This window comes from Alligator sinensis, unplaced genomic scaffold (genome assembly GCF_000455745.1).
Source record: "Alligator sinensis unplaced genomic scaffold, ASM45574v1 scaffold161_1, whole genome shotgun sequence".
Classification (NCBI taxonomy): domain Eukaryota; kingdom Metazoa; phylum Chordata; order Crocodylia; family Alligatoridae; genus Alligator; species Alligator sinensis.
The window spans coordinates 461,116-485,177 of record NW_005841974.1 but is presented as its reverse complement, the minus strand read 5'-3'; the positions used below and the strand labels follow the sequence as shown (position 1 = coordinate 485,177).

At 49.3% G+C, this 24,062-nt stretch overlaps 1 protein-coding gene across 1 annotated transcript in view; it reads right to left on the bottom strand.

The window, feature by feature from the left end:
* The window catches only part of LOC102386911 (acid-sensing ion channel 2), a 454,052-nt gene that overhangs the window by 70,388 nt on the left and 359,602 nt on the right, over window positions 1-24,062 (bottom strand). The window contains exons 6-9 of the mRNA XM_025200734.1: window positions 15,533-15,683; window positions 11,119-11,175; window positions 7,841-7,994; window positions 6,404-6,495 (exon numbers count right to left, since the gene is read on the bottom strand). Of these exons, the coding sequence (XP_025056519.1) occupies window positions 6,404-6,495; window positions 7,841-7,994; window positions 11,119-11,175; window positions 15,533-15,683 (454 nt within the window). The remainder of the gene's footprint in view (window positions 1-6,403; window positions 6,496-7,840; window positions 7,995-11,118; window positions 11,176-15,532; window positions 15,684-24,062) is intronic.

Below are 24,062 nucleotides of genomic sequence, written 5' to 3'. Positions count from 1 at the left end.
AAAAGATTGGATACAACTTACAAGAAGATAGACTAGCTACCAAGAGACTAGCTAGCAAGCCAGAGCTTTTCAGATGCTGCTGGTCCAAGAAAGAGACAGCTCACAAAAGGCCCAGGTCACTTCAGACACAGCTTGATATGTTGTTTCTATGTCCCTCCCCTAGAGCACTGTGATTGGAAGGGAACTCAGAGAAAGATCACAGTCACTGGCCAGCTACAGATGTCACTATCAGAGCAGTCTTCCCCCCACCCCCTCAGCCTTTTCCATATATGGAAGATTACTCCATCCCACTCCCTTGTCTCAGTTTTTGTGTCCTGCTAGCCTTCCAAATCTCTGAATCTCTCTGAATTGATTCAGAGGTTTCCAAATCTATATGGACCTTTTAATGGGTCTTCCAATTCGATTCGGATTTGGAGATTTGGCTGCTGAATCCGAATTGAATCAAGGGACCAATTTAAAGGTCCAAATCAATTCAAAGCTCTCTGAATCTTTGGAAAAGATTTGGAGAGCTTTGATGATTCGGGCAGTCCCCAGTGGCTGCAGTAGGGAGCTGTAGCTGACTCTGAGCTGGTAAGTACTAGGGGTGGGGACGAGGGGGCTGGGGGAGGGGACCATACTTGAAATATGTATACCAAGTTAGAGATTTGCCATACATTTGTTCACAACATTACCAAATCATTGCTCATGATCCAAACAGAATCACTGCTACTCTTCCAAGCAGGAACAATTGGAAGTCCTCGCACGCAGTCATGGAGCTATGACCTGATTGGAATCACAGAGACTTGGTGGGATAGCTCGCATAACTGGAGCAGTCATGGATGGTGTAGTACAGGGCACAGGGTCCAGGCAGCTGTGGCAAGAAGGGGAGGGGCTGCTTTTTCCCTGCACCAAGCAGCAGCATCTGCCTGGCCACTGCCGCTGCTCAGTGTGGCCAGGTGGTTCAGAGCAGGCGTGGGAGTGGGGATGGGGCTCGGTGCGCAGGTTTCAGCTGGCTCACTCCAGCCAGGGTGAGTCAGGAACAGGCACGGGGCGGGCTGTGGTTCAGGCAGGGCTGTGCGCTGTTGGCGGTGGCAGGGAGGAGCTGCAGGGTGTGTGGGCTCTGGGCTGTTGCCCAGGGGGAATGGGGGGGGATGGTGCCAACTTGCCCACAGCAGCTCTACAGATCTGCCTATGTGGCCTGTAGGCCCAAATAATTGCCCGCCTCTGGTGTAACACATTGGGGTCCAAGGGGAAGCTGTGATGCCCCCTGGTGACTCTGCGACTATGCTCCACTCTGCCCCTAGGGTGCCTTCCCATCTCATCAACCATGCCTTGATGGAATAATAAGGTTAACAAGGAGGGTGCCCACGGGCCTTTGCATGGGTCCCAGTATAGATGAACCTTGCCACTGGGGCTACCAGGCCCCGTGCAGGGCCTCTATGGCTCCCAGACCCCATATAGGGCCTCTCTGGTTGATGTGCCGCCTGGGCACCTAAAGCCTTGAGAGTTAATTGTATGACTCCAGTCTCCCCTACACCATGCCTCAAGCCTCACGGGTGTTACAATAACATTCTCCTGTCAGGGCTTCAGCCTCTGCCCCTTTACTTTAGCTAGGCCTTCTAGCTCAGGCCCACTGTATCAGACCTGGCTTTGAGGCACTAGCTCTGGTTTGGCCCTTTTGGGCACTGGGCCCCTGTCCCCTGTCAAGTTGTGCCCCTGTCAGGCACTGGGCCCCTGACTCCTGCCTGGCTCTGCCTGGCTCAGTGACTCAAGACTTGAGCCTGCCCCTGGCAAGGCTCAAGACAATAGTGTGCCCTCAGGCACTAATGGGACCACTGTATACCACCCCTATGGTCCCAACCCAAACCATCAGTATAACTACAACATAAACATAAGCTCCCAGGCTACAACATAAATACCAAAAGAAGAAGCAGCCCTCTGTCCCTTTAAGAGGGAAAATCTTTCCCTCGTCTCTCACTTAGGATAGCCTCCCAGCCCTGGGCTATATCCAGATGAGCTCCCCTAGCCTCACTGGGGCTCTGTATGCAGCAACACAGTCCCTTCAGGAGCCCTGCTGCCAGGAGCTCTCCTGATGGCAAGTGGGGACTGACTAGTTTGCTAGTCCAAGCCTCAGGCTTATTCTCCCAGGGCCCTGCCCCCTTCCAGTTGATGGACTGCCAGGGCTGCCTGCAGGTGCCTGCTAATTGCCCCAATTTCCCCCTTGCTATGGTGACCTGAAGCAGCTGCACCTTGCCTCGCCTGCAGTGTTCCCTTGCTGGGCTGCTTCCTTCCCTTTAAAGGAACAGAGAGCCCCATGCTTTCTCTTACAGATGGGTATAAACTGTTCAGGAAGGATAAGCAGGGGAGAAGAGGAGGAGGAGTTGTCCTTTATGTAAAAGAGCTGTACATAAAAGAACTCCAGTATGAAACTGGAGATAACCGTGTTGAAAGTCTCTGGGTTAAAGTCAGAGGGGACAGCAACAAATGTGATGTGGTGGGTGACTGCTATAGACCACCAGGTCAGAATCACAGGCCCAGGTTCTCATGGGGGACTTCAGTCACCCTGACATCTGCTGGGAGGGCAACACAGCAGTGCACAGCCAATCTAGAAAGTTTTTGAAGAGTGTTAGGGGACAACTTCCTGGTCCAAGAATTGGAGAAGCCAATTAGGGACCATGCTCTTCTTGCCCTGCTGCTCACGAACAGTTAAGAATTGGTGAAGAATGTAAAAGTGGATAGCAACTTGGGCAGCAGAGATCACTAGATGATTGAGTTCAGGGTCCTGAGGAAAGGAAGGAAAGAGGGCAGCAGAGTAAGGAACCTGGACTTCAGAAAAGCGAACTTCAACTCACTCAGGGAACTGATGGATAGCAGACAACAGTAGTGAAAGAACAGGTTAGGGACTCTGAGAAAAAGTGGACATACAGAAGACCATGGGGCCAGACACGATGCACATAGCCCAATGGATGTGATGCTGAATTGGCTGATGTGATTGCATAGCCACTGGTCATTATCCTTGAAAACTCATGGTGTTCAGGGGAGGTCCCAGATGATCAGAAAAGGGAAAGATCCCTTCCCATCTTTAAGAAAGGGAAGAAGGAGGATCTAGGGAGTTACAGACCAGTCAGCCTCACCCTAGTCTCTGGAAAACTCATGGAACAGTTCCTCAAGGAATCCATTTCTAAGCACTTGGGGGAGCAGGTGATTAAGAACAGTCAGCATGGATTCACCATGGGTAAGTCATGCCTGACCAACCTGACTGCTTTCTATGACAAAAATAACTGGCTCTGCGGATGCGGGGAGATTAGTGGATGTGATAAACTTTGACTTTGAGCCCAAAAGCTTGCAGAAAAAGATATTTTTGGGGTGATTTCCCAGGTGGTCTAATAAAAGGTATCATTTCTGAACCAGGAGTTCTAGATTTTTGCATGACTTTAGCAAAGCTTTTTTTGATATGGTCCCCCACAACGTTCTCGCAAGCAAGCTAAGTATATCTGGGTTGGATGAATGGACGGTAAGGTGGGTAGAAAACTGGCTGGAGCATTGGGCTCATAGGGAAGTAATCCTTGACAGAACAAGAAGCAATGGTCTGAAGTTGCAGCAAGGGAAGCTTAGGTTAAATATTAGGAAAAAACCTTTCCCACTAGGAGGGTAATAAAGCACTGAAACAGGCTACCCAGAGAGGTTGTGGAGTCTCCATCCTTAGAGGTTTTTAAGACCCAGCCTAATAAAGCCTTGTCTGGGATGATCTAGTTGGGGATGGTCCTGTTTTGAGCAGGGGGCTAGACTAGATTATCTGCTGAGATCCCTTCCAACCCTAATTTTCTATGATTTCTATGCTTGGAATGTAGTGACCTGTTAACTTCAAGACATGTTAATGAGATAATCCTTTCCTGAAAGGGAACAACATTGCAACACAAGAGTGGATTTTGCCTTTCCCCACCCGCACCCCCCCCGGCCCCACCCAAAAGGAGAGAATGGATTTGTGCATTCCAGAGAGGACATTTATTTATTTATAGATAGATAGATAGATAGATAGATATACATATGCCTGTTAAAGCAGGAAGAAGGCCTGTCTCTGGAGAGTGTATGGTATTGAACCTTGATCAGTGGAGTGAGTAAATTTATAAAAGAAGATATATTGTCAGGGAAAAACCTGACCCCCACGTATCTGGAAAGGAGGGCTATCAAAACAGGGAGGCAACAGGGAGGCACCCAGAATCAGTATGCATATTGATCAGCTAGGAGTGGGAAGTGTTCAAAGGAAGGGCCATTATCAGGGGAAATCCAGGTGCCCAAGCAGAAAGGAATTATTTGGAGAATTCACTTGCTTTCTGAGGATTGCATAGAAAAAAAAAAAAAGATCAGGGGAGCTGGCTTTAAGGTATTTATAAGGTGCCTGATGGGAAGACAAGGTCTTGAGTTACTTTTTATTGTGCAATCTATCTTTTTTGTACAATAAATATTGTTTGTTTTATACTATGTATATATATTACACACACACACAAACAAACACACGTCGGGGGGGGGAGGTGAAATGAATGTTCAGTGCAATTGACAATTACACGTATATAATCTCTGCAGAGGTGAGGATCTATATTTTGCAAACCAAGGGTGAAGATCCCAGGAGCTGGAAAAGTTTCGCTCATGGGAACTTCAAGGTCTGGTCAAGAGCTGGGGAGACTGAGCTGTGCTGAGGGTAAGAAGTTTGCCCACAAGTGCAAAAATCTAGCCTGTTCCTTAAAAACACACAGCAGAACAGGAGGGAGAGACCTAGGGCTCTGGCATCACCTCAACAGTGGTTTGTCATGGGGGGCTGAGAGTGTAAGGGCCATATCCTGATTGGCCTCTGAGAAGTATTGACACAGCTTTGAGGTGCCTCAATCGCTAACACAATCCAGTTCCCCTGGTGCAACAGTCATTTTGCTGCCTGGATATCAGGACTTCTTGTGCACCTCCAGGGCAGTAGGCTGAGAATGCTCAGAAATGCTTTCCTGAAGATTTACCTTCACTTATACTGTGTTAAAATCAGAATATGCCCAGGAATTGCCTAATATCAGTGTAAATTCCCAAATCCTTAGCCAAAGAAAAACTGTCACTAATCACCAGGCAGGAAGAGGAGGAGAACACTCCTGCCTTTTAGCCTAGTTACCTAGGGGATTATGCGACTTGCCAAGGGTGTAAAAGACTATGGTTCTATACCTTTATCACCCAAGTGTCTTCTACTTCTAGCATGCTACTTTCACCACCAGGATATGGACTAGCCATTCCCCAGAACACTTTCTGTCTATCCTACTGAAGCTGGGCAGCCAGGAGAGTAAGAGTCAGGGATCTAGAAGGATAGCAAGCAAGGAGTGTGACCTTGTGGCCCAGTGAAAAAGGGCTTGTGGCCTGCAAAAGAGGGAGCTGGGTTCTGTTTCCAAAGATGTTCCTGCACGTGTTGAGCAGAGAGCCCAGGGCACTGCAGGCCAGTGTTCAAGGACAGAGCAGGTACAGCCTAGGCAGCAGTAGTGCAAGCTTCCCCCACCAATGTATTTCAGTCAGAACCTGAGTAGGGCAGGGGAGAGAAGTGTTATTTGCCCTTTCAATCCCCCTGGCAATGGTGACAATTATTGAAAAACCTAGGATGATGGTCTTGCTATACACTCTGCTAGGACTTGCCAGATCCTTTTGCACAACCTCCTAAGCTGTGATGATTTCCAGTTACAGCTGGCTTTAGCCAATCAAACCAGCACCCTAGAAAGTGAGCAGCTCTATATTCCCTTACTAATAAGCTGAGATACCCCAGCTACTGAGCCAAATCATCCACATACCCTGATTTGTCTTGATCAGGTAGCAACTGGCAGCATCTACACAAGATGCTGACTGCACAGTTGTTACTATGCAGTCATTTAGTGCTGGCCTTACTGCACGGTAACATCTCTGCATAGCTTTGTGGTGATGCTGACTGTGCAGTAGTTCATTGCTACTACTGCACAGTAAGCATCTCATGTAGATGCGACCACTGTGTACAGCAAAGATAGGGACAGTGCCCTCTTGTTCAGAGGTAGAACTGAGTCTATACTGATCTCAACAGGGAGTAGCTTTGCTTCCAATCACCTTAAGGGAGCGGGGGGAGGGGGGATCATGATCCCAAGACATTCACCCACTCAGTGCAGGAAAGAAAATGAGAGATGAACTTTACGTTACAATGGATAATTACTGTGATGGTTCCAGGACTCCCAGGCCACTGTTTTAAAAGCACAATATAAGCACACTCAATCTGCACAAACACCCTTCTACTTCATTTGCCTTTTATGTACAACCCCCCAACCCTGCATATATACACTCAGTGTGTGGCTGTATGCACTGTCCCTCTGTCTGTTGTTCTCAGCATGGATGCATACACTGATTCAGAAATTCATATGATAAGAATGGTCCTTACCAAGTAAGGCTGCCACTTCGTATGCTTTCTTCTGTTCAATGGTCTCGTAGTTGAGTGCTTCAAAAAATATATCCAGCACAAGAATATTCTCTCTGCACAAACAGGACAATGGCATCAGAACACCTGCTGCCTAAAGCTACCTGGGCTTTGTAAGAAGAAGCGAAGAGTGACCCATCTCCTCTCTTCTACCGCCTCTGAGAAAGTCTCAGCACACCAAAGATACACTTCTAGATTCATGGATTTAAGGCCAAAAGAGCCCATGCTGATGACCCAGCCTGAACTCCTGTGTAGTACAGTCTGGAGAACTTCACCTAGGGGAGCCCCTCACCCAGCCCAGATACTATGGTTGAGCCAGGGCAAGCCACTCAGTCTTCACTGCATCTTTCTCTTGCAGGGAAAGCCAGGTTAGATGTCATGTGAGAAAAGAATGTTGGTCACCTGAAACTGTTGCTGGTCCTTTCACAATAATCACACATATAGTGTGAGATGGGAGTGGGGCTGGGGGTGGGGCAGGATTGGAGGAAGAGTCTAATTCCTTCACCAATCATTAGAACTCTTCATTCCAGCCATTAATCCAATGCAGAGTGCTGTTCACTCACTCAGAGGAGCAGCACCTACAGTTCAGAAATGGACACTAAGGTTATATCTTCACTTCCAGAAAAGCAGTGCTTTTACCTCACCACCATTATATTGAGGTAGAACAGGAGGGTCAAACTCATTTGGCCCCATAAGCTGGATGAATAGCATGGGTCTCCCTGCAGGCTGGATCTGGAGCATGGGGCACCCTGTGGGCTGGGCATTTATACACAGGCTCTGGGAATGGCGGGGGAGCTTTAGTTAGAGCAGCTCCGAGAGCCGCTCTAACTAAAGTGCCCGGAGCTTCATGTGTATCAGCGTCCCCACTGATAAATGGCGGCAAGGTGCTTTAACTAAAGCTCATCAAACAAGTTTTAGTTAAAGCACCCCCATTGCTATTTTTCAGCACAGGGACGCTGATACATGTGACGCTGGAGTTTGCTGGGCTGCAATAATTGTCACGTAACTACAGCACATCAAAGCAGCCTCACTGCACCTGTATAGGTGCCCAAAGATTTGAATTGGTCCACAGGTATCCAGCCTCTGGCCTCTATGTTTAACACTCCTAATTGTAGAATTCTAATGGAGACAAGGCTCTCAAACCAAGGGGGTGAATCTCAAGTGGGAGCAGAGAGTTGACCTCAAGCAACTACACTGAGGAAAAACCTACCTGTGTCTTATCTGAGGAAAGGTTTTACATGGCACTTTATCTTTGCAGTGAATGCATCACCAGCATTTGGCACCAGTACCAGCTGAGTTAAGCACTGAATCGATCTGGCCCTTGGATGCCTGCTCAGAAGAAGCTTTTTACATTATAAATTAAATTAGATAAACTATTCTAGCACTGGTGCCTGCACTTACGAGATGTATTTTTCCGACTTGTTGAATTTTTTCTCCAGATACTTGGCTGAAGTCTTGCTGGGGATTTTCACCATGGATAGCTCTTTGTTGTACCTTGTTAGGTTGCATGGTGTGCTGCAGATACAGTAATTGCTGTCCTTTTCAACAAGCATACCTAGAAAAAGACGAGGGAACTAAGTCACATGGGATTACATCAACATCCACTTTCAAGAGTTACTGGGCATAGCCTACAAATATACCCTTTCTTTGATTCAAAGCAGATTGGGAGTGGAAGGGGCAGGCAGTTCTACCCAGGGACGGGTCAAACAATCAGCAATATGTAAAGGTCATTTCTGTCAAATTCCCTATCATTCAATCCACTGCTTCACTACTGTGGCCATTCCTACCCACCTGTAACATGGGAGAAGCCTGTCCCATGGACTCATTCAGATTCTGGGTTTTGGCTGGGGATGTATAAAGAAAGGGAAGAGACCCAATGTTATGGCTGCCTATTCAGCATAACTGCCCACTAGTATAGTTCTTGTACTTCAAGAGGTTGCATTTGGATAAACTATAATGGAGGTGATGTGATGGGGTGGAGGTGCAAGACAATGACATTGTTAAAAGTATCTAAGTGACTTAGGAGCCTACAGCTCATTTTCAAAAAAGGCTTAGATTCAGGTACTTAGAATGCTTAGGATCCAGGTACTTTTGACCCCCCACCCCCACCCCCCAGCATCTAATTTCAAGTGATTTCAATGGCAATTATGTGCCTTGGGTGCTTTGAAAATTCCTGTAGGTCCTAATTGGTCCTAATTAGGCACCTACGATTAGGACCTTAGGGATTAGGCACCTAAGATCTTTAAAAAAATGTCCCTAAGTGCCCAAGTCACTTTAAAAATAGGACTTAGTCTTCTAAGTTTCCTAGGCCCAGACCCTCAAGGTTATTTTGATATCTGATGCCCATGATTTTTAATAGGAGTTAGGTGCCAAATACCAGATCTGGGCCTCAGGCAGTTTTGAAAATGTCCTAAAATATCTTAAGACACCTCTGAAAATGGGACTTGGTCTCCCAAGTAATTTTGTGCTTTTGAAACTGTTATCCTTTATTTTTATCCTTCTCAAAACATGATTAGCTGAGATTGCTCTGGAGGTGAATTACATGAAGATTAAAAGAGATGAAAGACTATGAAAATGACCAGTTACAGGACCTTCTACCAATATTCCTCCCATTAGCCTTGCAGTTTGGATACTTAGCTAACAACAGTACTGACGTGTAAAGTCTCAGTCTTTTGTAAACAACCTTCACTGGGACCCACTGCACATCCATAGGGACTTCACTGACACATTAATACAAGAGATGAATACATTCATCAGAGTCCACAATGAGTGGTCTAATGCAGAAAGTATTGGTAGGCATGGTCAGAGTTAAGGTTGTTTGTGTACCCATCAGTGTAGAGTCTTCCCTGTTGTACCTGAGGGCTTGTTTCAAAATGATTCATCTTGACCTTTTGAAACTCTGCAAGAAAAATTACTTCTCCTCATGAACTAACCACAACAGATTAATAATATTATTTTTTGTCACTGTCACAGCAGTCATAAACCAGGCCCTTATTGTGCTAGGCGCTGTATAAACACAGAGAAAAAAAGATGACCTGTGACCAAGATAGTTGTCTTTTTCCTACCAGGAGCGAGCCACTCACACACCTGCTGTAACTTCTAAAGACCTAGAACTGCAGGGTTGGGTTGGACGCAGACCACACAGGTGAATAACGCAGACATTTCTGAGAGCTCCTGCAAGCTCAGGGGAACCATAGCAAAAATGTGTGCCCTTGCCATGTGTCAATGATATTACTGTAACATCTTTTAAGAGCCCCAAAGTGAATGGACAGCACTTAGCTTTGGGGTGACCCGTGGGTGCGGAAGACATTCAAGAACAACAGTGAATCTCAGTGCTGGGGGGGTTCAAGTTTCATGATGGTTGGGGTGTGATGATGTTGAACAGCAGGGATGGGACTTAGTCTATTATGGATCTTCTTAAACCTTCCTGTTGGCTGCTTTTTCTGACTTGGGCCACTTTCCTGCCCCAACCCTGCTTCCTCCAAATTGGGGCTGATACATGCCCAGAACATGCTGGGCTCTTAGGAATATTGTGTGCACTATTTATCCAAATTTCTCTTCTCTAAAGCATGCAACTGAGGAAATGTTGCTGAGAAGTATTCTGAATGAAGCTAAGGCTTGGTCCCATAGTCCCGGAGTAACCAGCAAATGCTGTTGTCTCCAGTCCCATCACAAACCATTTGTTTGCTGTCTGCTGTATGTTAATCGAAGAATATAGTCAGGCCTCAATTTACACGGTGGTTACGTTCTTGAAACAACACCGTGCAAATAGAAATCATGTAAAAAGATACCAAGGGTCTATCGGAAATAAGGGTTTAGGTTCCAGGCTCACAAGATGACTTCTCATTTATCCAATCCCCGCCTCCACTCATGCACCGGAAAGAGCTGGGGCTGCACTGGGTGGGCAGCAGCAGTGCTGGGAGAAGGCTATGGTGAAATTTGGAGTGGTTGCAGCCCTCCCCCATAGTCTGCTCCCAGTGTTGCTGCTGCCTGCCCTGAGCTCAGCCTGGTCAGCCCCCACTGAGAAGAGCCCAGTGTGGCCCACAGCTGCAGCCTGCCCTGCCCCATGAAGATCTAGGGGGCACATACTCCCCCCGTGCCCTTCTAGGGTGCATGCAGTGGCAGTAGCTGCCCCCCCTCCGTGCCCCCCAAATGAGCCACAGCTCCATCTTGCACCCGCCCCACCCTGGCTGGGCAGCATCTGCCCCTGCCCCCCTGCCCCACTCCCTCCTTCACCACGGGGGGCCATGATCTGCACCTCCTTTCCCTCCCCCCCTCCCCTTCCACCACACCAGACTTACCAGCTGCACGCAGCTCTCCAGGCTACCTGGCTGTGCTCCTCACTGCCTACATACTGCACTGTGGCTGCATGCATGCATGGGCATTTATTGGCCAAATTATCGGCTGCATTGCACCGATTTCTGATACAGCCAATTTTCTTTATTGCACTGTGTAAAAGTGAATCCATACCATGTACAAAAATAAAGGGTCACAATTAATTGACCGTGCATAACTGAAACCGCGCTGCAAAAATACTGTATAAATCGAGGCCTGACTGTACTGACAAAGAGACTACAGGCAGCTTGGGAGGTACGTCCCCTCCCCCCATTTGATACCCACATCATCCATCACCATTGTAAAGGGTCCGAGTGAGCCTGAGAATTCGTGGCTGTACTAACCTAAAGCAGGTTCTGCACATTCCTTATACTGCTCAGGAGTACAGAAAGGTGCATCCCCTGCATAGAAAAGAAATAGAAGACAAGAGGGAAATACACAGAGTCAGAAAACAGATGCTGGTGTCAGAGCAGCAACTAGCACGTTTGGCATCAACAGCATGAAAGCAGCCATACTTATGTATTAGACAACCTCTTGTTAGTGTATCCAGTACAAACAGCCTAGGAAGAGGTGCATTTGGGGATGATGAGGCTGGAAGGCAGGATGCAGGGTAAGATGTGAAGCAGGTTAGAGTCAGCATCTCACTGTAGCTTCCCCACTGGAGTTAGGTACTCTGTAAGTAAAATAGGCAGGATGGCACAGAGCTAGGCCACTTTGTCAGATTTCTGGGCAAGGTCTGTTTGGCCTAAATCAGCATTTGGATTGGAGGCCTGAAAGTATCATCCAGGTTCTACATAAAGCAGTCATTGATCAAATAGGTTGCCTCTTCCTCCTTTTCCAAACTAAACAAAAGACTTGGCATGGTGCAAGAGCGCAATAAGCAAATGAATTTCTCACACCTGCCTGTAACCAAGTATGTCTGCATGGAAGTCTTAGTCTTACCCTAAAATCATCAAAACAAACCCTAAAATCTCATTTCCAGCTTCTCCCAGAAGTTTGTATTTCCTGAGTTTCCCCTCAATGGACATCTCTTTTGATGCTCCTAATTACTTTTCTTCCAAGATTCTTAAACTCCTTATTCTTCAGGATTGAATTTATGCTTCTGTATCTGTGCTCCTGAAGTGAACCCACATGGTCTTACTGCTGGCTGAATCAGCATAAACAGCCCTGCATCTGTATGGAGGGATCTTAGCACTTCGCATCTTATTGAAAACATACTGTGCTAAAGATGGGGCATGAAATATAGTCTCTGACCATTTGAGGCCATCCATGAGCACAAGGTGCAGGTAATTAAATTCCTAATTAGACCCCTTTTATAGGTTCAGTGGAGCATGGTTTCCTTCATCATCTCCAGTGAAAAGATGCTAACCCTGCTAAACAGCATTTGCATTCTGCCTCAGAGGTGTCTGGTCTTCGGTAGTCAGTAAATCAACCCAAGAATGCAGTTTGTGCCTTAGAATATATGTGAATAATTATGTTCCTCTATATGCACTTCTGCATATTAACTACAACCTGGTGACCCCCCTGGATTCAGAGGGGTGGTGATAGTCTTATAGCCTGCTTCAAGTCCATGAAGTCAGTCTACCTACTCAGGCAGGTGGGGTGAAAGGAGGATTCCACTGGTCTCAGTGGGATTCCTGCCACGGTTTCCTTCTGCATTGTCATATTTAGTGGGTTCTTGGGCTCTGGGGGTGCAGCTACATGAGATGCTACATCATCGTAGCAATGAGCTACTATGCTGTAAATCATTGCTACAACAATGTAGCATCGCTGGGCACGAACTGGGGTGCCAACGCTATTGCGCAGTAGCAATAATCTACTGCACAGTGGCTCATTGCTATTGTGCAGTAGCAGCTAAAAATAACTGTGTGGGATCGGGACTGTGCAGTAACTAAATGACTGTGCAGTAACAACTGTGCAGTCAGCCGGTCATGTAGACATGGCCTGGGTGTAATTTTATCCTGTCAATCAGAACCCATCCACAATTTGGTGGGATGTTCTAGGTGCTGGGTTTTGTATGGCAGGAGACCAACTCCTTCCAGGTTGGACAGTGAAGCTGGAATGAAGGAAATATTGATGTCCAGATGCTGTGGTCAGGGTAGGACTGTGGAGCATGGAAGGAAGGAAGCTTTTGTATTTCACCCACACTGAGACTGGCCAGGGGGTAATTTAGGATCTTGATGGCTACTGTCATAGAATCATAGAGAAGTAGGGCTGGAAGGGATCTCCATAGATCATCTAGTCCAGCCCCATCTGAGGCAGGACCATCTCTATCTAACCACTCTATACAATCCATAATATAAACTACATAAAACTATCATCAACCCTGACACAACACAGACCTAATACCCTAACCTGCCACTGATAAAGCAGGGGACCCATGGCAGCAAATGCCTTGCTTCTATGAAATGTCAATATATGCTCAAGAGATCTAGGATGAAGGGCCATGCTGCCTGCTACAGACAAAGGCAAAAACACCCACAGTCTGTTCCAATCTGACTATGGGGTAAAATGTCTTCCTGACCCCAAGTATGGCAATCAGCCTAACCCTGAGCAGAGGGGCAAGACTCTCCAGCCAGGAAAGTCTGGGTTTGGTACCAGCAGGAGCGTTGGCACACCCCAGTCAATTTATGTTGGATGCTTAGAAGGGTTAGATAGGGATGCTCTGCAATCTAGGGGTGGCAGGTGCCCCATGGCAAAGGCCTCTTTCCCCAGTGGCTTCCCAGGGTGCTCTCCTGTTCCAAGTTAAGCCACTTAACTCCTGTTCCAAGTTAAGCCACAGTACTTCAGGCTGCTTTGTGCAGCTGTAGTGCAAAGGAACCAAGCAGAACTGATCTATTTGGACACTATCAAAATCAATAATTCATCTCTATAAATATTGCAACAATGCAGGGAAGTGAAAAAAGTCATACTACCACCTCAATCAGATGCAGTGCTTTGGTAAGCAGTTTTCAAAGCAGTTTATAAAGGTCAAGGTCTTCCAACAGTTCTTTCAACTACAGAACTGTTCCAATAAAAGATATCACAAAACCCCCTGACTTTCATCACTAAACCAGTGCATTTTGCAAACCATGAATTTGATCTCACAGTCCCCACATAGCAAGGCCAATGGAACCTAAGGGGGGGACACACATAACAACTGAATCATTTCCAAATGTCACCAATTTGGAATTGGTTCAAAATTGCTGTAGATCAGAAATGTCCACGTGAATAGTGTCCTAAGATGCCAGGTAGAACAATAACTTTTTAGGTGCTGAAGTGCTGTGTCCCTGGCACCTGGGGTGGGAGTGATCATCACCCAGCCCAGCATGCATCGCAATGGGCAAGTGGGGAGGAAGTACTTGCACCCATGCTTTGTGGGTTCCATAGAGTGGTTGGTGGCATTTTCATTTTCCCTTCTCTCCTAAATATCAGATTAATAAAGTTAAGTATCCTGCATTTTGCTAAAGTCTGCAGTGTGCTTGCCTGACTTGCACACCCAGGAAGGGGTAATGTTTGTACTCATGTTGGGACTGGCAGAAGGCATAATGAGAACCCCACTTGCTTGTGTAAGAAGTGGGGAAATGAATGCTTGCTAGAAAGATAGCATTTATTGACCAAATCCTGCAAGGGAACTCATTGATAAAAAAAGTGCCAATAAAAGGGAAAAATAGGGCAGTAGAGTTTTGGCCATGCACCAGAACACACCAGTTGTAGCAATGGGGAGGGTGTGGGTCAGGGGGAGGAGTCATATAGTATGGGATGCCTGGAAAACTGATCAGACCTGTGGCAAAGAACACTGCTTGTCTCTATGTAACATTGACCCAGCTCACAGTGAACTAGTTCAAAACAGCACTTAAATTTCAGATTGCTGCTCCATAAGTAGGGAAGTCAGGGTTCCCCACTCAGCCCAACCTGTCCCTCTGATTGCAAAAGAGCAGGTCTGGCTGTGCAAGGAACAGCCCAACTTTCTCTGCTCAGTCAGACTCATCTCCAGTGATTGCTAGGAACAGGTCTGGATGAGCAGGCAAAGCAGGGAGATCATAGTACCCCTTGTCCTACACCATCAAAGGTTAAATAAAGGGTGATGTGTGCTTTGCTAAAGGAAGCAGATCAGCTATGTCACAATACTGCTCGGCACAGCTGATCCACTTCATTCAGCAACATCTATTTCTAGCCTTTGGTACCATTCTCACAAGCTTTAAGCCAGTCTAACAAGCTTGTATGTCTGTCCACTTCAGGTTTCAATTTAAATCAGTCTAAGTGTTATGTGTGTCCATACCCTTAAAGGGCTGCAAGTTCAAGAGTAAACATTGCTACTGAACTGGCCACCAAGAGTTGGTAGGTGAAATGATCTCTAACTAGTGCAGGGCAGAAGGTGCCAGAGGAAATCCTTAAACTCCAGTAAAGTTCAGCACAGTCTCTAAAGCCTGCTCACAGCATCCAGGGGGATTGGGACACATCAGAAATGTAATGTCCTTCTGCAAAATCATGTGCTTAATAGGGCTAGTGCCTGATTAACTCCCCATGTGCACATTCTTATTCCATAACAACAACAACAACAATAATACCGCAAATGAGTTTAGTTCACTTGGAAGGGGGTTAAACGAATCTACAATAAGGCACCCAAATCCTGAAAGGAAAGCATTCATACAAGTAGTTAATCAGGAACAGCTCTACTGCTTTAAATTAACATCTGGGCTTAATCCAATTTAATTTACAAATAAGAAAATGAGCTACATTGCTGGGCATATTCCAAGACACCTTGTGCAGACTGACCTGGCATATGAACCATTTTGCAGTTGCAGTTCTCCACGATGTATCGAGTTTCACAGTCAATCCTGCAAGCTGTGATACTGTAAACAGGAAAGAAGGCTAAGCCCATATCTGAGGAGCGACATTCACCCCACGGAGGGGGCAAGTATGTCAGCTGCAAGAGAGGAAAAAGCCATTAGTTAGCAGTGTTGAGAAAGCAGGCATACTGGTCACATCTACACAAGCATTTGATCCAAGATCAGTTTACTTGCAAGTAAACTACTCGTGAGTAAGCGCTCCCAGGCAGTTGTTTACACATGCAGGGACTTAAGAGCAGATTAGCTGCTCCAGGCAGCAAACTGCTGCCACTTTCTGTGGCCCTGCAATGGGCCCTGCCACCAGGGGGAACTCGAGGCACCGGCTGCAGCTGCCAGCAGCTGGCAGCCATATTGAAAAGCCAACCTCCCTTCCTGCTTCCTGGCCAGCCCCTTCCCAGGCTTCTGCCACTGAAGCCTCTAGGCCACCGCACTGGCCCTGCTGGTCTCCCATGCCAACCGCTGGCTGGCACATAGCTGTCTAGGCCCTACTGGCTCCCCAACATGCAGGGACCACCTGCCCAGCTGCAATGCACCATCCCAGGGTGGCCACTGCCACCACCACACAACTGCCGCTTGGACCCCGTCCAGCTGGCTGGACCCCAGCAGGGACACTGATGATGGGCTCCAGGATGCTACTGCCAGGGCCACCCTCACAATCCTGTGCCTCTAACCCTGCTGCCTCTGAGCCCAGCCAGGAATGGTAGCTGAGGTATTCAGGATGATCCAGGCCATCTTTCTGGATCTCCTGGGGCAGCTCCACCTGCAGCAGCAGGACACTGACATGTGGCCACCTCTCTCCATGGACACCTGGCTGGTCCTTGCCCTGCTGAAGCTGACCACACCCACCAGCCTCCCCTATGGAAGAGCCATCTCTTTGGCATGGGAAGGCCACTGCCATGAAGGCTCCCTCCAGCATATGCAGCACCCTCCAGGATGTGCTGGGGCATACAGTGCTCTGGGTGCATGACACCCTGGAGGTGGTGGCAGGGTTCTGTGTCCTGGGATTCCCCCAGTGCATCATGGCCCTGGACAGGACCCACATTCCTGTCACCTGCCTGCTGCAGGGTGACTGGCCCTATTACAGTTGGAGGGGCTTTCACTTTGTGGTGCTCCAGGCCTTCGTGGACCCACCGCAGCACCTTCAACAATGTGAGTGCTGGCTGCGTGGGCAGTGCCCAAGATACCTGCATGTTTTGCAACTCCACCCTGCCTGCCCTGGTGCAGAGCGGGTGTTTCATGCTGGGGGTGCTAGACCTCCAGCTGGGTACCATGATGGTCCTGCCCCTCCTCATCAGGGACCCCACCTACTCACTTCTGCCCTGGCTACTGCAGCCCTACACTGGCCAGCTGGACCCCTGCCAGGGCCACTTTAACTGCTACCTGAACTGGATCTATGCCCTGGTGGAATGTGCCTTCATCCACCCCAAGGGACACTGGTGCACCCTCACTGCCTACTTTGAGGTTGCTAAGGACAACATCCCCTGGGCCATCGTCACAGCCTGCCTGCTGCCTAACATCTGTCAGGCCCAGGGGGAGCTGTTTCATGAGGCCTGTGTGGAGGAGGTCTGACAACCTGACAGCAGGAGCACCAGCTGTGGTGGCAGCAACAGCAGTGGTCCCCCCCTGCCAGTGGGGACCAGGGCACCACATGTGAGAGGTGCTGGCCGACTGCCTCCTCCTGCACTCCCCACTATAGCCTGCCTGGACCACCACCCAGAGACACCCCCACCCCTCCCAGCCACCCCCAGCAACACGTTCACTACAGCCATATCTCAGAACAACAGTTTTTATTCCCCTCACATCAAACAGACCTCCCCTCCCTCCCCAACAAAAGAGCCCTATGCCTCCCTACCTCCCCAAAAAACAGATCTTTCTCCTCCTTCCCTGCCACCAAACAGAGGCGCTCCACCACACACTGACAATAAAACACGCTCTTTCCTGTGCAGACTATTTACAAGTGGAGTGCTGTGGTGTGTCTGTGTGCCCTCCTGGCATGGGCAGCTGTGGAGTGGGGGCACGGAGGGGGCAGAGCCTTGAGACAGGCAGCAAGCACTCTGGCCTCTGGCCATTCCCCCATGGATGCGCATGCTGTGGTGAGTCCAGCAGGTGTGGGGCTCATCCAGGGCAATGGCAGGTGGTATTGTCCTGGTTCTGGCAGTCTCCCCTCCGGCAGCTGGTGCCCAGGGCCAGCAGGTCTGGCATGCCATTCTTGCCTTGCTGCAGGCAGCTCCAGCTCAGCACCCACTTGGGGACAGGGTGAGTGGCAGGCCGCAGCTCAGCTGTGGGGGCTGAGTGGCAGGAGACCTGAGGCAGAGCCAAGACAGGGGTTCCTGGCTGGTGGAGGCAGCACTGAACCTCTGCCCAGGCCCAGCTGGGTGGTGGGTGGGGCAGGCCAGGCTAGGGTCAGGGGCCAGGCAGTGGGCAGCACAAAGGTGACCACCAGGGCTAGGATGCTGTCCAGGACCCAGCTGTCATCCTTTGTGACCTGCAGTTCCCTGCCCAGGACTGCACTCTGCTCCCACAGAGCTTCCAGCTGTTCATGCTCCAGGGCCAGGGCCTGCGTCCAGAACTCCTGGTCTGCCTGGTCCCATGCCTTCTCATGCCAGTCCCATGCTTCCTTGCACCAGTCCTGAGCATCCTGGCAGGCCATGTCCTCCACCCACCAGGCCCAAACAGCCTTGAGATGGTCCTCTGATGCCATAACCAGGTCGTCCAGGAGGAGGGTCCTGTCCTGCATCTTTCTCTGGTAGAACCGGAGCATCCACAGGGTCCCGGCTGTGGGTGGCAGTGACCCTGAGCCCATATCCTGGCTGCCACCTGCAGCCTCGTCCCCACGTGTAGCTGCAGGGCCTGCAGAGCCATGAGAAAGAAGCTGTCTGTGAGAGTTTGCAACATTTCTGAGAAAAGATGCTCTGTTCCAGGAGCTGTGCGGGGCCCGGCCGTAGATCAGGGAGTGGGTGTTCACAGGTGGCCATGGACCATGGTAAGTTGGGTGGGTGAGTGTGCCCCTACTGTGCATCTCCTGGGCATTGTGTGAGGAGCTGTTTGTGCTGACCAACAGGTGTCTGACCCACTATGCCCTGCTGCTGCTTATCGCCATGGTGCCCCAGGCTTACTTGCGCACCTGGCACAGGACCCTGAGCTTCAACAGTGTGGGGGGCAAGCCCAGGCTGCTCTGCAACCTCCACCACCACCTAGAGGCCTATCTGTCACTGTGCTAAATGTCCCTGGCCCCTGCTACTGAGGAGGACATCATTGCCGGCATTTACATGTTCCTCAGTGTGTGAGAGGCCCATGTTCTCCTAGCTGCGGCAGTTTGAGCTGCTTAATAATGTTTTGCACTGTCTCCCACCTCCCTGAATGCTGTGAGGGGGAACCCAGCTAGGGGAGTGTGGCCGGGACAGCTGGGGAGCAGGGGCAGGGGTTTGGGTGGAGGGCCCTCTCTCCCAGTACAGGGTTTACCATGTGGTCAGGGCTGGTGTGGCTGGGGGCTCTGGTCAGTCCCAGCTGGTGGTGACAGCTTGTGGCTCCTGGCAGATTCATCAGATGGCAAGGCACAGTGTAGGCAGCCTCCCCTACCTGGGGGAGGATCTGGTGCTGGTGGTGGCCGGCACTGACATGGCTGGCTGCATCTCATGGCTGGGGCGAAGGCTGTGGAGATGTCATAGCAAGCACTCACCCAGGCTCCCTAAGCTGCTGGTGGAGGCTGCATGCAGAGAGCTTGTCAGGACAGGGTGCTGATGCCCCAAGAGTCCCTCCCCTGGCAACACTTCACCATGGGTGCCAGGCTTGGGCATGGGTGGGAACCCAGCCAGGCTGCCCATGCTGCTGTACACAGTACAGCTGTGGCCTGGGTCCCAGGGCATTAGGATCTCTGTCAGCAGCCACATAAAGGGCATGGTATTGTGGGCAGTCTCCTAACTGACAATTGTGGTGCCAATGGATACCCACTGTGCCTGCAAGGCCTTGACCTTTATATGGCACTGCCACACTGACTGGTCATGCCCTTGCTCCCACATCTAACCCGACAGCCCCTCATACACATGGATATTGGAGCATCGATCATGCGCAAACTGCCACTGTACCTCCTCCTCGCCCCACAGTGCCATGAGGTTGCCAGTCTTCTCCATGGACCAGTTGGTGCCCCAGGTTGGGGCGGGGGGGGGACTGGCATGGGCGATGATGAGGCCATCAGGGCTCCTGTGCTGGCTCTCCAGGCCTCTGCATAGCTGTCCCTGAACTGCTGGGCCTGGGCAGCTGCCTGCAGTGCCCGGCTCAAGGGCACAGTGTGGGACTGGTAGCTGTGCAGCAAGGCAATGCCCCACAGCACCTGCAGGCTCTAGGCAGAGTACTGGGGGTGGGCTGCTGGTAGCTGGAGCTGGCCCCGGTGACTAGGAGCTGCCTGCAGCTGGGCCTGGGTGCTGACAGGCCTGGCAGGAACCTGAAGCAGCCTGAAGCAGCCTGCAGGCCTGGACAGCACAGGCCTGGCAGCCACATAGCACTGCAGTGACAGGCAGTGGCACCGGTGTGCAGGCAGGCTAGTTCAGCTAGTATTTAGCCTGCTCGGGGGGACACAGGGGCCTGGACTAGCCTCAGGTTGCTGTCCCAGGGCTCAAAATGCTTGTCGGCTTTTAAGGCGCTGAGGTAGGGGCTGCCATAGAGCAGGCCCAGACCAGGGGAGAAGACGCTCCCATCCTCAGAGCCCTGGGTTGGCCTCCTAGTGCCAGGGCTGACCGGGAGCAAACTTGCTCCTGGTTGGTGTCTACATGTGCATTACTGCACAGTAACTACTCATGCATAAATGTGCTACTTACATTTGCAGGTAGCAAATTTACTTCCAAGTAGTGTAACTTACAGTGCAGTAAGTATATGCAAATGTAGACACACGTGCTTACTGCTCAGTAAACTATGCTACTGCTTAGTTAAGTGTCTTGTATAGACATGCCCACTGAGACCTAAGAGAGCCTTCTGTGACCTTATGGGAACTTTGTGATATTTTGGCCAGGTCAGACTTGTGTAAGAAATCTTTTTTGGCTCTCTATCCATGAGAGGTAATATCTGCTGGGGGGAAGGGGGGAATTATTGGTGAGTATTAAAGTGGCTGAGAAGTCCAATCCATGCTCTGAAAGTTTTTCCACAGATATGACAGAGAGTGCCGGGGGGGAGGGGGGGGGTGAATGGGGGGAGCACAGCTGTGGGCCAGGATGTTGTGTGCTTTCCCTCCTCCTCTGCTGTTTCTCAGCTTCCTAAGCAAAACGGTTCTTTTCAAGGTGGGTTGTAGCTTGATGTATGGTGCAGTGCCATTGAGACATGTTACCAGCCAGCACTTCCCAGTTTGTAAGGTTGCTGCCACCCTTCTTAAGGTATACTTTCAGGGTGCCCTTTTTGCACTTCCTCTATTCTCCATGGGTCCTCTTACCATGGCTGAGTTGAGAGAAGAGGACTTGCTTTAGGAGACAAGTGTCAGCCATCTGCACACAGTGGCCAGCCCAGCAGAGTTGGTTTCATGATCTCTGCTTCAATGCTGGTTATGTTAGCTGCAGAAAGGATGCTAGTACTGGTGCAGTGGTCTTCCCATCTAATGCAAAAGATCTTCCTTAGGCCATGGTGATGGAACCATTCCAGGCACTTAAGATGGCTTCAGTATGTCATCCAAGTCCCATGCCCATAGAGGAGCATGGGGATAACCACTGCACTGTAGACCAGGATCTTAGTTTCCATCTGCAGATCTTGGTCGGTGAAGCAGCTTTATGAAGGATACGCTGGCACAGGGTATTCCATGTTTGATTTCTACATCAAGACTGACTGACAGGGAGAAGTGGCTGCCAAGGTATGGAAAATGTTTGACATTTTCCAGTGGTTTTCCACCAAAGGTAATCTGTGGTGGGGGGCAGCTTGTTCTGGGACAGGCTGATGGCGCACTTTGCTCTTCTCAATATTAAGGGAGAGTCCCAGGCTATGAGAGGCACCTGAAAAAGTTCATTGATGAACTGCAGATCGGTAGTACTGTGTGTGTGTGAGGATATCACTCATCAGCTGCAGTCAGTGATGCCAGTCTTGGTAACTTTCATTTTGCTGTGAAGGTGCTTCAGGCTGAAAAGCTGACCATCCATTCAATAAACCCGAGTTCCAGGAGGAAGGTGGTCATGGATGAGAAACAAAATCACAGCAAGATAGATGGAAAAAAGGGTTGGGGCAATGACACAACCCTGCTTGGCAGCAGTATGGATGGTAAATGGGTCCGTCTCCGATCCATTGCAAAAGACTGTGGCAGTCATCCCATCATGGAGTAGCTTGAGGACACTGATGAACTTTAGTGGACAGCCAAACCTAGCCAGCACTTTCCATCAGGCTTCATGATTAAAGGAGTCAAAGGCCTTGGTTAGATTAATGAATGGCATAAACAGCTCCTGGTGTTGCTCTCTGCACTTATCCTCGATCTTTCATGCACCAAAAATTATGTCAGTTGTATTCCAAAATGGTTTAAAGCCATGCTGGGATTCTGGGAGGACTGCAAGGATGCTAGCACTGGTGCAGTGGTCTTCCCATCTAATGCAAAAGATCTTCATTAGGCAATGGTGATGGAACCATTCCAGGCACTTAAGATGGCTTCAGTATGTCATCCAAGTCCCACACCCCTAGAGGAGCATGGGGATAACCACTGCACTGTGGAGGAGGTAATTCAGAAGGATCCAAGTAAGAATCTTCCCAGCAATGGAGAGAAGAGCAATGCCTTGGTAGTTCCCACACACTGACTTGTCCCCTTTCTTGAGGGTGGTCACAATGGCCGCATCCACACATAGTGTGGACATTTGGTTCCTGGGGACAACTAGCAGCAGCACTGCACCTTGTGCTACCACTACTTGTCCCTGGGGAACGTGGGCATGTGGCAAGTTACCCTGGGTGGAGTAGGGGAGGCTGGGGCCAGCACTGGGGGCTGCAGCAGTGGTCATTCTGCTGTGTGGAGCCTGGCTTTCAGCTGCAGCATGGCTCCAGGTGGCCTGGCTCCTCTTTTGAGTGGCGCATGCTGCTTGTGTATATGTTGCTCTGCTTTTTTTCTCTTCTGTTTTTTTTTTAACCCAGGATCCATGACCACAGCTATCCAGCTGCTACAGGGGGGCTTCAGGGCTGGGTGCAGGTTCAACTGCTGGTCAATGGGAGGGGTGAGCACCAGCTTGTCACTCCCCACAGGCATAGCAGCCTGATTCTAGCCCAAGCATTCAGAGCAATAAACCAGCCAATCCAGGAGGCACCACAGCTGCTGGATGCTTCAGGGCTGCAGCACTGGCTCTACCTGATGGGAGCATAAGGGCAGATGCACAGTACCTGGGCCCACTATGCCCCAGCTTCCCCACTTGCCCTGGCTCAGGAGGGGCCATTGCATTCTGGGACACTGGAGGACTTGAACACGAGCAGAATAACCCTCTGGAGTGGCCATGCCTTAATGGAAAGGGAGCAAGACTAGGCAGATTAGAGATACCCTGCCCTGGAGTGGCTTTACTTTAAACTGAATAACAAGTGCTTTAGGCCACTTAAAAGGTGTTAATGTGTAGCCAAACCAGGGGTTAAGAGCTCCAGAAGCCATCTAAAGTTACTGGATACCCTAAATGTGTACTTTATGGTGGAGCTGACTAATTAGCTCTGCAGTAAAATGTCAACATCTACACATGTGCATGTCAGGGTGCAGTAAATTAATTAGCTCTGCCCATACTAAGCATTACTCTGAACACATTCTAACTTTTAAATCTCCATTGATGTTGTGCGGAGTTGCTGACTCACAGCACATTCTGAGAACCAGGCCTCAGGCATCATAAACTGAGCAACCACGTGTTCAGGTGTGGAGGGAGCAGTAACATAATGCTTACATTCTTACAACTTGCCCAGAACTAATCCAATCACGAATGCAGTTAGTAAAGGGGGGGGGGAGGGTGAATCTGTTCACATTCCTCCAGATATTTCTACTGTTTATAATTATCTCTCTAACAGACTATTAGTTATTCCTAAGGCTTGACACTGCAGACTTAATTGCTCTGTCTTCTTTTCATTTTGTATTAATTGCTTGTGCAAATCTTTCCCTTCTTCAGCATATTTGCTCTTTTCTGTTACAGTGACTTTAAGAGCATGCCACAACAGCCAACATCCTGCCATCAGCTTCTGTTCATTTGACAGCTTAAAGATACTGCAATATTTTTCAAAAGTCTGCTCAATATCTCATATTGAAGATCCTGGAGGTACCGCCTCCTCTGTCCACAGACAAAAACCCTATGTTCAATGAGCATTTTGTAAGGCAGATGGCTTATCTACCTTTGTCTAATCCTCTACCTTCAGATCTGTTTGACCTGATTTTTTTCTCTTTTCTACAAAACTTAGTGGCCCTGTGCAGTATTGACCACTCAACTTTCTAAATTCCCAACAGCTAGTAGCTATATCCTTCACTACCTCGCTGCCCTTATATT